The 15,914-nt window shown below is 40.2% G+C and overlaps 1 protein-coding gene across 1 annotated transcript in view; it reads right to left on the bottom strand.

The window, feature by feature from the left end:
• Nucleotides 1-15,914, bottom strand: part of LOC141147839 (uromodulin-like) — an 80,403-nt gene that overhangs the window by 26,197 nt on the left and 38,292 nt on the right. The window contains exons 12-16 of the mRNA XM_073635004.1: nt 13,581-13,735; nt 12,263-12,511; nt 10,352-10,514; nt 7,119-7,197; nt 1,626-1,646 (exon numbers count right to left, since the gene is read on the bottom strand). Coding sequence (XP_073491105.1) covers nt 1,626-1,646; nt 7,119-7,197; nt 10,352-10,514; nt 12,263-12,511; nt 13,581-13,735 — 667 coding nt within the window. The remainder of the gene's footprint in view (nt 1-1,625; nt 1,647-7,118; nt 7,198-10,351; nt 10,515-12,262; nt 12,512-13,580; nt 13,736-15,914) is intronic.

The following is a 15,914-nucleotide window of genomic DNA, read 5'->3' as shown; positions in this document are numbered from 1 at the left end:
ATTCCTTTGCATGCACAGTCAAACCTTGGATTGAGAGTAACTTGGTCTGCAAGTGTTTTGCAAGACAAGCTAATTTTGTTTTTAATACATTTTGACTTGATATACAAGCGATGTCTTGATATATAAGTAGCGTCATGTCACAACAGAGCATAAAAAAGAAGAGAGGCGCCCGTACACACAGTTGGATTTTCCGACGGAAAATGTTCGATGGGAGCTTGTTGTCGGAAATTCAGAACGTGTGTGTGCTCCATCGGACATTTTCTATTTGAATTTTTGACACACAAAATTTGAGATCTGGATCTCAAATTTTCCGACAACAAAATCTGTTGTAGTAAATCGTGTGTACAAAATTCCGACGCACAAAGTTCCACACATGCTCAGAATCAAGCACAAGAGCCGCACTGGTTATTGAACTTCACTTTTCTCGGCTCGTCGTACGTGTTGTACGTCACCGTGTTCTAGACGTTTGGAATTTCTGAAAAGATTTGTGTGACCGTGTGTATGCAAGACAAGTTTGAGCCAACATCCGTCGGAAGAAAAAACATGGATTTTGTTGTCAGAAAATCCTATTGTGTGTACAGGGCATAATGTGCAGCAATATGGTTACATTTAATGAAGGAACATTTATTAACTCACATGGATGATAAATAAACCTGACACATCTAAGTATGCAGGCGTCTGGGGAAAGCTGTTCACATAGACCATCCTCTGCACCACCACCGCCACCATTGATGTCATCCCTTCCACACTGTGCTCCATGAGCGCTTGAAGCCTCACTTTCAGATCGCTCTACTGCAAGGTAGTCTTCCCGGTCACAATTGCAGACTGACAGCGGTGAGAGCCGGTGGTGCGGAGGACGGTCTATGTGGACAGCTATACCCGGTTGCCTGCATATTTAGATGTGCCAGATTTGTTTATGAACCATGTGAGTTACTAAATGTTGTATACTAAGATGTGCCTCTTTTAATCATCAACCATAGAGTTGCTACACTCTTCTCTTTTATACTCTGTAGCTCCTGCTGGATTTAGCTTCTAATCCCCTTGTGGAGGCTTCCATTTGTGGATGGACATTTTAGGGTTACACAACCGATCACATTGCTATAATCTTTTTTATATGGACTATAAACTGAAGGACTTATGAATAAATGGTTGTGGAACAAATCATTTGAGTTTCCATTATTTCTTATGGGGAAATTTGCTTTGATATACAAGTGCTTTGGATTACAAGCATGTTTCCGGAATTAATGATGCTCGCAATCCAAAGTTTTACTGTGCTCAGTAAAAATGTGGATTCTATGACTCATATTTGACCCACAGGGGCCCTCGGGCCTCCACTTCTCTCTGCTGTTCCATCTTCCTCATATCTGTTCTCTCTCTGTATTCCTCCCTCTATATCTCCCACGTTCCTCTTCTCATCCTTTCAGACTCTCCCTACAAAACTTGCATCCCTCGTTGTACCATGTATGCTTGCCTCGCATTAAGAGAACATGCAGATTTGTAGCCTCTTTTTGAGTTTCTGGGTACGTTTTACTTTGCAAGCGTATTGTTGGTTTCTACTGTTCTTTTTGTCTACGTATGCAAATTCTTTCAATGATGACCTAATGAACCGAAAATTTCAAGCTTACCTACAGTATACGACTCAGGAACTGAAAGTAAAATAAAGACACAATTATTATTATTATTTTTTTAAATTTTGCTTGTATTTTTATAAATTTAAAGATTTCTTGTAACTATAAAATATATATTTTTTCTTGTCAATTACTTTTAGTTTATCAGAATATACCGTACCAGCTACTAAAATTAAGCCTAGGCATTATGTCCAATTTTCTACAAACAAAGGAAGGGATATAAAAGGAAAAATAGAATAGCACGTCATTACTTCTGCATAAACTTTCAACAAGTTATTTTTTACCTTAGGTCATATTTTATTGACCGTCTTTCTATAAATATGCAGTTCATCACATTTAATGTAAAAATAGAGCAGTTTTCTGAGATAAAATAAGATTGTGGATAACTTGTGGATTAAAAAGGGGGAGAAAAAGGCCTGACTTTCCTGTAGAAGAGCTCCTCACAGGTCAAGGCTGCTAACTCACAGACCTTCCCTGCAGAGGTCATAGGAGCAGCACAGTGGCTAAGTGGTTAACACTTTTGCCTAGCAGCACTAGGGTCGTTGTGTGGAGTTTGCATGTTCTCCATGTGTCTGTGTGGGTTTCCTCTGAGTACTCTGGGTTCTTCCTACACTCCAAAGACATGCTGATAGGTTAATTGTCTCCTGTCTAAATTGGCCCCCATATGCATATGTATGAATGTGAGTTAGGGACCTTAACCACTTGCTGACCAGCCGCCGCAGTTTCACTGTGGCAGAATGGCACGGCTGGGCGAAACAACGTTATGTTACGTCGCTTCATCCTGTGGCTACTAGGGGCGCGCACGCGCTGCCGCTCTCCCCCTGGAGCCGATGCGAGTGCCCGGCGGGCGCGATGACCGCCGGGTTTCCAGCAATCGCTCGTGACACACCGAGAACCAGGATCCCGGTTCTCTGAGGGGAGAAGAGACTAATCGTATATTCTTACAAAGTATAAACAGCAATCTGTCATCTCCCCTAGACAGTCCCATCCCCCTTTCAGTTAGAACACAGAGAGGGAACACAGTTAACCCCTTGATCGCCCCCTAGTTTTAACCCCCTCCCTGCCAGTGACATTTTTACAGTAATCAGTGCATTTTTATAGCACTGATCTCTCTAAAAATGCCAAAGGTCCCGAAAATGTGTCAAAAGTGTCCGATGTGTCCGCCATAATGTCGCAGTCCCGATAAAAATCGCAGATCAAAGCCATTACTAGTAAAAAAAAAATAATAATAATAATAAAAATGTTATAAATCTATCCCCTATTTTGTAAACGCTATAACTTATGCGCAAACTAATCAATATATGCTTATTGCGATTTTTATTACCAAAAATATGTAGAAGAATACATATCAGCCTAAACTGTGAAAAAAATTAGCTTTTTTAAAAAAAAAATTGGGATATTTATTATAGCAAAAAGTACAAAATATTGTGTTTTTTTCAAAATTGTCGGTCTTTTTTTGTTTACAGCACAAAAAATAAAAACCGCAGAGGTGATCAAATACCACCAAAAGAAAGCTCTATTTGTGTGAAAAAAAGGACGTCAATTTTGTTTTGGTGCAACGTCGCACGACCGCGCAATTGTCAGTTAAATGGACGCAGTGCTGAATCGCAAAGAATGGCCTGGTCATTCAGCAGCCAAATATTCCGGGGCTGAAGTGGTTAAATGGTCCGCTCCTTGAAGGTTAGGGGCTTGTGGGAAAGTACAATATATATGTAAAGTGCTGCATAAATTGAGGTTGTTATAAGTACCTGTAATAAATAAATAAATAATAGTGACTATAATGGACACCTTGAGAATGAGGTCAGATCAGGGACTATCCCTAGCAGGTTCTAAGGGTAGCTACTAAAGGGCCAAAAAAGAACCCATGGAGAAACAGTGGAGGGGGGAGATGTGTGTGAGACAACCTGGACAAAAGTGTTACATAGTGAGTAAGACGCTAATGGCCTTTGGCAGGAGGAGTCCCATAAAGTATTTCTTAGTGGAAATTTCCTTGACTTGCACCAACCAAAATAGTATTTCCTGGTGACTGCGAATGTTCACCTGCCGTCTTTTCACGCTGGAGATGTGGATGGTATACAGGGCTGGAATATGCAGTTCTGCCCATGAGAGAATCAAGTTTGCCCTGGAGACCATGCTGAACTGACTGGATCAGTCACTGGTCATGGGTGGGTTGTTGTGATGGTAATGAAACCTCTTGGGGTTTGGGCTGCTGCCTTTTTGGCATGGCCTTATGGTCATTTCCACATGTAGACTTGGAAAAGTAGGAAGAGGGGAGCACCAGGTGTCCAAAAGAATGTGGATTTGAAAGTAGGTTAAAAGGTATTTAATTGTAAGATCAACAAGTACATCAAAGCCACGCTTTTAAAGGACTCCCCCTTCCTCAGGGTTATTGAACAAACATAAGAAAAATACTCAACAAAACAGACATACAATATGAAAGTGAGACATAAAAGCAAAAATTAAAAAATGCATTTACTGTATGTTATCACACTTATAGAGAACCCTAGAAATCATATGTTGAGAGTTAAAGGATCTTGCTGAAAAATAATAATAACCATCATAAAAATAATAATCATAATCATTATGAGTAATAATACTAGTAATTAATAAAACTCAAATTATAATACATATAAAAAAAAGATAAATAAAAAATGATAACAATGAAATTATCAAAGCACGTCAGATCTTAAGGTACATATATACTGTATATATATATATATATATATATATATATATCTACCTCTATATTTCTACCTCTATATTTCAATTAAAGGACTTTTCCCAATTATTCTTTTAGATGTCAACACTAAGAAATACAGTAACTCGCAAAAGTGAGTACACCCCTCACAATTTTGTAAATCTTTTCTTCTATCTTTACATGTGACAACACTGAAGAGATGACACTTTGCTACAATGTAAAGTAGTGAGTGTACAGCTTGTATAACAGTGTAAATTTGCTGTCCCCTCAAAATAACTCAACACACAGCCATTAATGTCTAAACTGCTGGCAACAAAAGTCAGTACACCCCTAATTGAAAATGTCCAAATTGGGCCCAATTAGTAATTTTCCCTCCTTGGTGTCACGTGACACATTAGTGTTACATGGTCTCAGGTGTGAATGGGGAGCAGGTGTGTTAAATTTGGTGTTATCGCTCTCACTCTCTCATACTGGTCACTGGAAGTTCAACATGGCATCTCATGGCAAAGAACTCTCTGAGAATCTGAAAAAAAGAATTCTTGCTCTACATAAAGATGGCCTAGGCTATAAGAAGACTGCAGCACGGTGGTCAAGACCATACAGCTATATAACAGGACAGGTTCCACTCAGAACAGGCCTCGCCATGGTCCACCAAAGAAGTTGAGGTCAAGTGCTCAGCGTCATATCCAGAGGTTGTCTTTGGGAAATAGATGTATGAGTGCTGCCAGCATTGATGCAGAGGTTGTAGGGGTGGGGGGTCAGCCTGTCAGTGATTAGACCATACACCGCGCACTGCATCAAATTGGTCTGCATGGCTGTCATCCCAGAAGGAAGCCTCTTCTAAAGATGATGTACAAGAAAGTCCACAAACAGTTTGCTGAAGACAAGCAGATTAAGAACATGGATTACTGGAACCATGTCCTGTGGTCTGATGAGACCAAGATAAACTTATTTGGTTAAAACTTTGTGGGAACAGTTTGGGGACGGCCTTCTTCCTGTTCCAACATGACTGCGCACCAGTGCACAAAGCAAGGTCCATAAAGACATGGATGACCTACTTTGGGGTACAGGAACTTGACTAGCCTGCACAGAGTCCTGACCTCAACCCAATAGAACACCTTTGGGATGAATTAGAGTGGAGACTGCGAGCCAGGCCTTCTCATCCAACATCAGTTCCTGACCTCACAAATGCGCTTCTGGAAGAATGGTCAAACATTCCCATAGACACACTCCTAAACCTTGTGGACAGCCTTTCCAGAAGAGTTGAAGCTGTTATAGCTGCAGAGGGTGGGCCAACTCAATATTGAACCCTACGGAGTAGGACTGGGATGCCATTACAGTTCATGTGCGTGTAAAGGCAGGCGTTACAATACTTTTAGATACTAAACACATGCAGCGCTAAAAATATGCATTTACACCTAAAACATGTATAGGATCATAATATATCGTGAATAGGTGACCAAATGCTAAGTGCATAACTTATGCCAGTATAGGCAATGAGTGTAGTTAGTGGGCGTATTACAAATAAACAAATTTAGGAGAAAAGTCCATTGGTGTGTGATGAACCATATATTAGTCCACAGAAACTGGGGGTTCGTGGGCATATGTGGTGTCACATCTGCGCGTGGAGCGGAGGCTGGAGCAAATAATGTATAAGGAGGCACTTTACACACAGATCTTCTAAAATTCCAACTCAAAACTGCAAACGATGGGAGTGAATATCCTTACCAGAGGGGATGGACACAGTCACCGTACGGTGGAGTGTCATACAGGCTTGAGGGCTCCAACGATCCCAGGGATATCTGGCTGGGGAAATCCTGGCGGGGAGTCCCATCCGGGGTGGTCGTAGCTGTTCAATGATGTGTGAGTCCACGACCAATCTAGATATCTCTCTCAGATGTGCAGAGAAAAATGGCTAGGGCTCAACGGGGTCCTGGAGGACTCCCAGCAGTAGCAGCTGTCCCCGGCCGTGCACCCAGCACTCAGTGGGAATGGATGGAGGAGAGTCTCTGAGCTCCTCCCTCCTCACATTACACTCAGTGCTGGGAGTGGCCAGGACCCCGTTGAGCCCTAGCCATTTTTCTCTGCACATCTGAGAGAGATATCCAGATTGGTCGTGGACTCACACATCATTGAACAGCTACGATCACCCTGGATGGGACTCCCCGCCAGGATTTCTCCAGCCAGATATCCCTGGGATCGTTGGATCCCTCAAGCCTGTATGACACTCCACCGTACTGTGACTGTGTCCATCCCCTCTGGTAAGGATATTCACTCCCATTGTTTGCAGTTTTGAGTTGGAATTTTAGAAGATCTGAGTGTAAAGTGCCTCATTATACATTATTTGCTCCAGTCTCCGCTCCACGCGCAGATGTGACACCACATATGCCCACGAACCCCCAGTTTCTGTGGACTAATATATGGTTTATCACACACCAATGGACTTTTCTCCTAAATTTGTTTATTTGTAATACGCCCACTAACTACACTCATTGCCTATACTGGCATAAGTTATGCACTTAGCATTTGGTCACTTATTCACGATATATTATGATGCTATACATGTTTAAGATGTAAATGCATATTTTTAGCGCTGCATGTGTTTAGTATCTATTCATTCCTACACTGTCTACCACATTGTTACATGCTGGCAGCCATCACTCGCACTACTTCTTTGTAATAGCGCAATTATTTATTGGTTTTATTTGGTCACAATACTTTTGACAATATAGTGTTTGTATAGGATACATCAGATATTTCCAAAATTATTCTTTATTAGAAATAAGTCTTACCTTTCTGCTTTATAGGTCCAAGAGTCATATTTTTAACATCATTATTGCCCAGGGGAGAAGCTCTCATTGAAGGACAACTCTAAAAAATCAGAAAATGGGTCATCAAACTTTTACCCAAGAAACAATAATAGAGATGTATGTAATCCTAACCAGTTTCATATTATTATAGTGGGACCAGTGGGATGTCCATCATAGGCGCTGCAGGCTCCAGAAGGTGGTACCTGCTATGTCACTCGGCCGCGCTCCGAGTCAAATCGGTCCCCGCTCGGGCTCAGGGCTAATAATACATTTGTGAATGCCTGAGACCCAGGGCTTTTTGGGGGCCCAATCGGGACTCCAGCCCCCCTTAGCCCCCCTCCCGATGCCACTGCTGCAGTGAAAATAAAGTCACCTAAAGTTGTATGACTTTGTGTAAAAAGTGTTAACTGCAACTTATTTAGTTGGTCTGTTCAGCATCAAATATCTAATCTCATCCTCATCTAATGCCGCGTACACACGGTCGGACTTTTCGTCTACAAAAGTCCGACAGCCTGTCCGACATACTTCCGACGTACCTTTGGCGGACTTGCGGCAGACTTTCTTACGAACGGACTTGCCTACACACGACCACACAAAAGTCCGACGGATTCGTACGTGATGACGTACACCGGACTAAAATAAGGAAGTTCATAGCCAGTAGCCAATAGCTGCCCTAGCATGGGTTTTTGTCCGTCGGACTAGCACACAGACGAGCGGATTTCGGGGTCCGTCGTACTTACGACGTAAAGATTTGAAGCATGTTTCAAATCTAAAGTCCGTCGGATTTGAGGCTAAAAAAGTCCGTTGAAAGTCCGGAGAAGCCCACACACGATCGGATTACCAGCCAGCTTTAGTCCGTCAGCGTCCGTTGGACTTTTGTAGACGAAAAGTCCGACCGTGTGTACGCGGCATAACTCCAACTTTTCACCCAAACCCTAAAACTTAAAGAAACTGTATATTCTTTTCTCACAGATGTTCTGGATATCTATCCCTCATTTTAATCATTTGATGTCTAAAAATATGTGATAGTGTTAGATAATAATCTATATTACAGAGAAAAATCCTTTTAATGAACATTACATTCCTCCTGGGCATGAAATTCTACAACACTTTGTAAAAAAAAATGTAATATACTTGGCTCAATACCAAATATAATCCTTCAGTTATTCAAATATGAATGGTCACATTCTGAGGGTTTCTACATCCAAAGGTATGAGAGAAATTCTTAATGTATTTTTGAATCTTCAAAAAGATCATCGATGTTATGTAAATCAGAACATTTTTACAGTGCAATTAAAAGGTATAATTTTATTGGACATATCAGTTAGTTAGTAATGTATATTGTTCAAACCTCTTTTTTAGAGGAGTAAATTAATGCAATAAAAAGCAATATTACCAATTTACAGAATTTTACAAATAGTGAATAACTTACATTTTAAAAAATACATCATGGATCTATTTATTATGAAGGCATTAAATATTTTATAATACACCTAAGTAATAAACATTGCAATAAATTCTAAATTCATTGTAAATGTATTTGCCATTATTTTCTATACATATTTTAAAATGCACGTTTACATTTTTAATAATGTTTAATGTTTTTAGAATTTTATCTTTTGTTTTTGTAACAATTTTTCCATTAGTTTATCAAAGACAATGATTGTATTTGATACAAAAATAATAAACCGACAGAAGATCTTACTCTAACTATTCCTATTATTATTAATATTATTATTATTATTATTATTATTATTATTATTATTATTATTCTATAAAGCTGTTACACAAAATATAATGCTGCTTGAAAAACACTGAGCCAATCCTCTGCATCAGAGGAGCTTACACTTTAATATTCCCAGCACTAAAGTATACACAACACTGACAGTTTAAAGTGTTTGTTACCCTAAAAAAAAATCCTGTTCCTTTAAAGCTTGTTATACAGCACAGTGCTTGTGCTGTATAATTTGCCCCCCCCATATCACCTGAAATGCCTGGCTGATCCTGCCTGCTGCTGACCTCCCCCCTGTAAACTGACCACAGTTTATCATGGCTGCTGAGCCCTGACACCGTGGTCAGTTTACGTGTCTCCGTCATCTGCAACTCTCCTGTCCACCTCTGTCCTCTTTCCCCCTCCTTGCCTGTCAGCTCTGTGTCAGTGCCCCCCACTACTGCTGCTGAGGTAACATTAAAAGTTTTATACCATCCTCTGTGTTTAATAATTCTGTGTGCCCCAGTGTCTGTGTTTCATAAAAATAAGATGTTCTTTACTTATTTTCAGAGTGCCGCTCGGCACTCACGTGACCTGTCGCCTCTCTGCTCTCCCATTCTGACAGCTTCAGCTGGTGGGGCCAAGATTTCCCACTGATATAAGGCGGGAGGGGAGGAGAAGAGAAGAGAGAGGTGGACGGTCACGTGAGCGCGTGGCGCTCTGAAAATATGTTAAGAACATCTTATTTTTATGAAACACATTTTCAGAGCACCACTTGGCGCTCACGTGACCTGTCGCCTCTCTCTTCTCTCCTCCTCCCCTCCCGACTGACATCAGCTGGGGAATCTTGGCCCTGCCCGCCGCAGCTGTCAGACGGGGAGAGCAAAGAGACAAAAGGTCACGTGAACGCCGAGCAGCACTCTGAAAATAGATAAAGTATGGCTTGTTATTTTTATAAAACACAGACACTGGGGCACACAGGATTATTAAACACAGAGGATGGTATAAATTGCATATAGTGGCTTAACAACCACTTTAAGTGGAGCCCATTTAGACTACTGGTATGCACAGTTGGAATAATAAACAGTTTAACCTCCCCAAAAATGGGCAATTCTTTTCAGTCTGTCCTGTGATTTCCACCCTTCTACCACACTACATATCTAGAGGGTGCCGGTCCTACTTTTGAGATTCCCAGGCTCCCGTGTCCCATTTCTATCTCCAGCCAGCTCGTTAGATAATTACCATCAATATCACTATGACAACTCCTTGTCCAATCTGCAGCCAGGTGACAAAGGAGGTTGTATTGCTGAATCAGGTAACAGTGAAGTGATCTCTCTGGCTGTGCAGTGTGGCAGGGGTTTCTAAACCACAAGATTAGCCGAGCAGATTAACAAAATCACTTTTCGAGAGAAACAGTTCACATCGATCTGTTTCAACTTCTGTTGTTCTCCTGAAATCTCAACTTTAATTTACAGGTAAATGCGTTTTAACAATCAATACTCACAGTCGCGCACACTTTGTTGGCGGTGTCACACAAGCCGACCTGACAGTGTAAATAAATCTGATTGTATCCTCCCAGAAATTTGAACACTTGAAGTGAAAAGCGACCTTTAAGGGACACTCCATTTTCTAGCACAGAGATTGTTTGGTCATTCTTGTTGGGACATCTAAAAGTGATATCATCAGACAAGGATTAGAATATTTTCAACCATATCAAGATATAAATGTGATTCATTTCCATTGATTAATACAATATTTCCTCTAGCAGTTTTCCTGATCTACTTATGTCATTTTTGGATTGTTCACCATTGATTAAATTCTAACAAAAATGTTTTTACTTGACAGGCGAGTGCTTGATTGGGTTTGTTGTGCAAACTAGAGGTCCACTCATTACATAACACAATTCGAAGCAAAATATTTTGGACACGTCTTTGTTTTTTTTTAAATATATTTGAATGTTAAAAAAATTTAAAAACAAACAATAAAAGCAAGCAATTTAAAAGAAAATGGAAAAAAAAAGTGCTATTGCAAAAAACCTGTTTAATTTGCTATTTCCCATTGTCTCAAAAAAAATAAAAAAATAAAAAAACAATGAATGAACAATGAGAAAGGTTAAAAAAAAGCCACTTTGAAATCCAATTAAAGTCTTTAAATAGCCGTAAACCACAATAATTTTTTCCTATCCTCACTGACTCCAATGCCTTTCCCCTGTAGGCAAAATTCTGCCAAAAAATCAAAGTGGAAATTTTGGTGAAGTGAAATTGTGCAACTTTGCTTGTGTCTTGGAGGTAAGTATTACAATTTAATTTTCCTCTTCTAGTGTGAAATAACATAATTTTTTCTAAGTAATTAAAGTTTTAAAACAATCATTTTTTTTGGGAGCAGTGATTTTAATTATGCTTAAAGTGCAACAATAAAAATGAAAAATTCCTTTAAATATCGTGACTGGGGGTCTCCTTAATGTGCCTGTTAAGTGGTGCATCTGTAGCATGCATAAAACATGCACACACAGCCAATCACAGATCATGGTAAATGGCCAATCACAGTAAACGGCGAGTCCAATGAGAGATGATCTCAAATGTAAACATATGAGATCATCTCTCATTGATGCTCTCCTTCCTCCCACAGAGACTGTGTGAGGAGGAAGAGTGATATGTAAGTATTCTACAACCGGTTCAAGTGCTAATACATTTCCAAAACAGTGCCATCAGTGTCCATGGTGTCATCATTGTCCAAAGTGCCATCAGTGTCCACAGTGCCCACAGTGCCATCAGTGTCCACAGTGCCATTAGTGTTCACAGTGCCATCAGTGCCCATAGTTTCCACAGTGCCATCAGTGCCCACAGTGTCCACAATGCCATCAGTGTCCACAGAGTCATCAGTGTCAACAGTGCCATCAGTGCCCACAGTGCCATCAGTGTTCACAGTGCCATCAGTGCCCACAGTGTCCACAGTGCCATCAGTGTCCACAGTGTCATCAGTGCCCACAGTGCCATCAGTGCCCACAGTGCCATCAGTGCCCACAGTGCCCACAGTGTCCACAGTGCCATCAGTGTCCACAGTGTCATCAGTGTCCACAGTGCCATCGGTGTCCACAGTGTCATTGGATTTCCAAAGGTGTTGTCTTTTTTCATTTGTTTAACAAAAAAATAAAGGCAGCGGTGATTAAATGCCACCAAAAGAAAGCTATATTTGTGTGAGAAAAATGATAAAAATGTCATATGGGTACAGTGTAGCATGACCGCTCAATTGTCATTCAGTGGCACAAAAAAATAAGAAAATTTGTCTGGGCAGGAAGGGGGTATAAGTGTCCAGTAGGCAACCGGTTAATTGGTAACACAGGGATAATAATAAAATGACAAAGGTTATTATAGTTTAAGAAGAATAATAACAATAACATATGTAATGGACTTACTGGTTGGTTATGATGTTGTATCTGGGGCCGGAGGAGCCATCGGGTGTTGGGGTGGCGTAGCAGTTTTTCATGATGAGCACAAATGGAGATGAACCCGAAGGTCCGGTTACAACGACACCAACGTATAGCATGGAGGAGGAGTTCAGCCACACCTGGGAGGCAGTATATGGGGCGATGTATCTGGAATCTTCAAACAGGCCCATCGTTATTGTGAAATTTGCTCTTCCAGCTACATTGATAGTAGCCGAGCTGTAACAGAATATAGTCATTATTAAATATTAATTAGGAAAATTGTAAAGGCATGATAGGGTTTTAGATTTACTAAACCTGGAACACTCAAAATCTGGTGCAGCTGTTCATGGTAACCAATCAGCTCCTAACTTCAGCTTGTTCAATGAAGCTTTGACAACAAAACCTGGAAGCTGATTTGGTTTCTATGAAGAGCTGCACCAGATTTTGCACTCTCCAGGTTTAGTAAACCAACCATGATGTGTTCATTTTTTGGTCTAAGACAGAGATAGCTGGTTCTTTTGTTTTAGGATGCAAAAATATTTTATGTGCATAACCGCAATATTAGAAAAACACTATTTTGTTAAAGAATTAGCTCAAATCAGATCTCACTTTTACAAGATTTGTAACCAGCATCACTTTGTACTATAAAGAGAATGTATGGTATGAAGATACTGAGATAAGGGACTATTCCTAGTACAATATTTTGTGTATTTTTTGTATTCTATCTAGGGGGGGAAAGGGTTTGGGGTCATGACCAGAACAACCTATTGCTCATGTTACTCAAAGGACCATAAATATGCTGAGCATTATTGGAATTTGTAGAGCCCCTTCATTTCTCAGCTCATCCTTCACGTGGTTGTAGAGGTAAAGCCAGAAGGAATCGAATCTGGGACTTTGAATGAAAGCCATACAAAGTAGTAAAAGGGCAAACCATTCAGAGAGCTCACTGGTTCAAAAAAGCCCAAATGAATGTATTAGGGGTCAGAAAAAAACCTTCCCCTTCATCAGGGCTTCAATTAGAATAAGAGCCTTAAATGGACCTAAAAAAGAGCTTTCCTGTGTGAATCTGCATATGGAAGTATTGGTTTGGGAGCTTTACTGGTCGGCAGTATCTGCATGAGCAATCCAGATCTCGGATGCTCATGCAGATACTGCTGGCCAGGTTCTTATTGCTGAAGCCCTGAGGAAGGGGGTGCATTTCTACAGGACTGGACACCAACTGGACTGTCACAAGATCTGAGCACAATTTTATCTCATTCAGCACCACACCTGTATCTAGGAAAGGTACCAAGGAAAAAACACTCACACTACGTAGGTGCTGATAGCAGTTAGAAGGTTGATCTCCATGTTTAATGGATAAGAGCAATGAAAGTCAATGGGGTACTCGTCTCTTATAATCACTCCGTCAGATTGTGAGGCTAGGTATACAGTATTTGTATATGTGATCTCAGTTCCATCATTCTGAAAAATAACATTTAGAGCAAAAATTATTACAATTCGGGGCAAAAATATTTTCTTTTTTTTGTTTTCTTTTTGTTAAATAGAACAGTACACATGTTATAGTCATGTAGTTGTGTATCCAAATCCTTTTTTCTGCAGCCTCCCACTCAGTTTGAGATTCCATTTAATCAAAATGAGGCACCAAAATTACATTTGTCAGTATATCAATTAAATGACCAATGATTGATTTATTGATCCCTCTCTAATTGTCACTGTTGTATCCTCTACCACAGGGGCCTCCAAACTTTCTAAGCAAGGAGCCAATTCACTGCCCTCCCAACTTTCGGGGGCCAGGCTGTGGCCAGCAGGAATAGGAGTTTGTTTTAGGCATCAGTGGCAGCAAACAGTGTCCTATCTTTGGTATTAGCGGGATAAATAGTGGTCCATTGTTGGTGTCAGTGGCAAGAGTTACACCCCTTTGTTGGCGTCAGTGGGCAGAATAGTGTTTCCTATTAGTGAGATGAAAAGTGCTCCAAGGGCCAGATAGAGACAAGCAAAGGGCCACATTTGCCCCCCCGACCACAGTTTTGAGACCACTGCTCTACCATAGAGATCATTCAGCACCTAGACTGAGTCACCTTTTACTTCTCATTTTAGGTTTCCTGTTCTTCAAGGGAAAATCCAGGGATCAGTTACATTGTTACATCTGCTGACCTCAAAATCTGTTCTAAACATTTGTGATTTACAAATTATTGTATTCCTTCTTTTTGAGAAACTCGTGTTAGGGCATACTCAGCAGCAAGGCCATGACCAGGGGTGTGTCTCGTTTGGAGACTCACTGGATCCATGAGCTCCGCACACTCCACCCACTAGGCATGAACGTTGAAATTGATGTCAACACCTTTATCAACAAAGCCTGAGGTTGACATTATATTTGCCACTTCTACAGATGTTCTCTTTCCTCACTACAAATAATCCTCCACATTGTGGTATTAAGTTTCATTTATTCAATCCGCATACATATTCTTATGTATACTACATTCCTCTTCCCTTTTTGTTTTTTATTCATCTGATTCCAATCACAACACCTTGTATATATGTATGGTTATTTTAATTTTCTTATAAGAATACCATTCTGTTTTATGTTCGCTATACTTACAGATGATATTTTATATACTTGTGATAGTTATATGTCAATTTTATATGTAAACCAGCTCCATGAGTGTGCTATTTGATTGGTGGTCATAACACTCCCACCCCCTTTACAAATTATTTCTTTGTTTTTTCCTATGAAAATTCAGGTTTTTTTCATGTTATTTTATCCCATACCATTATGACATTTTTTGATCTGCACACTTTTTTATTTATTTATATATTTTTACAGCAACACTGGTTTGCACAAATCAAGATTTTCAGATGTCATTGTATCCATACACTGACATTTACTTATTACGTTCATTTCCCCCCACGCACTGATGGCGTTATGGCTTGTCATTTTTTCACATGGTTTTATTGTATATATAGTTCATACTCAGCAGCAAACCTTCTCACCACACATTCAGATCCATCAATTGAGGATTTTCACATTAATATTTAGAATGCAGCCTTTGAGCTGGACAGACAATAGGAAGAAAGGATGATGGTAGGTGAATATCCCAGGGTTTACTTACTTTATCTAAATATGCTATTAGTGGTTTTCTACTGATCACTAGAGGAAGTATGTTGTATATTTTAAACATATCAAGGGTACATACTGACATCACCATGCTTTTTCACTAGGAGGACGGGCTTCCGATTGTATCTGCCGGCCGGCACTGTTTTTACTATTCAAGTTTTCAACCTATTTTGATGTAAGTGCAATACTTCTTTTTTAATAAATTACTAGACTGTATTACGCTATGGTCAGTTTTTTCCTTCTGGGTCATTTGCTGTAAATACGGACACGGACTCTATAGACAGTCACAGGGGGAGATCCACAGCCATCCAGCCTGCCTGTCAGGGTTTCTGATCTGGTCATCAATTGCAAGCTCAAGGCCGTGACTGGGTTATAGCCAAACGCCCTTTGTGCTTGCCATCTGATAAGCAGGTCTTTATTATGGTGGTTGGGCACTCTTTTTTAGTTTGAAGTCACTGCGGTGCCATTAAGAAGAGGATTCATTTTCTTTGATATGGACTACTAATATGTTTTCATTTTTTTTTC

Source organism: Aquarana catesbeiana, linkage group LG06, assembly GCF_042186555.1.
Source record: "Aquarana catesbeiana isolate 2022-GZ linkage group LG06, ASM4218655v1, whole genome shotgun sequence".
Lineage (NCBI taxonomy): Eukaryota > Metazoa > Chordata > Amphibia > Anura > Ranidae > Aquarana > Aquarana catesbeiana.
Note: the sequence above shows the minus strand (reverse complement) of the source record. Positions and strands in the feature narration are given on the sequence as shown.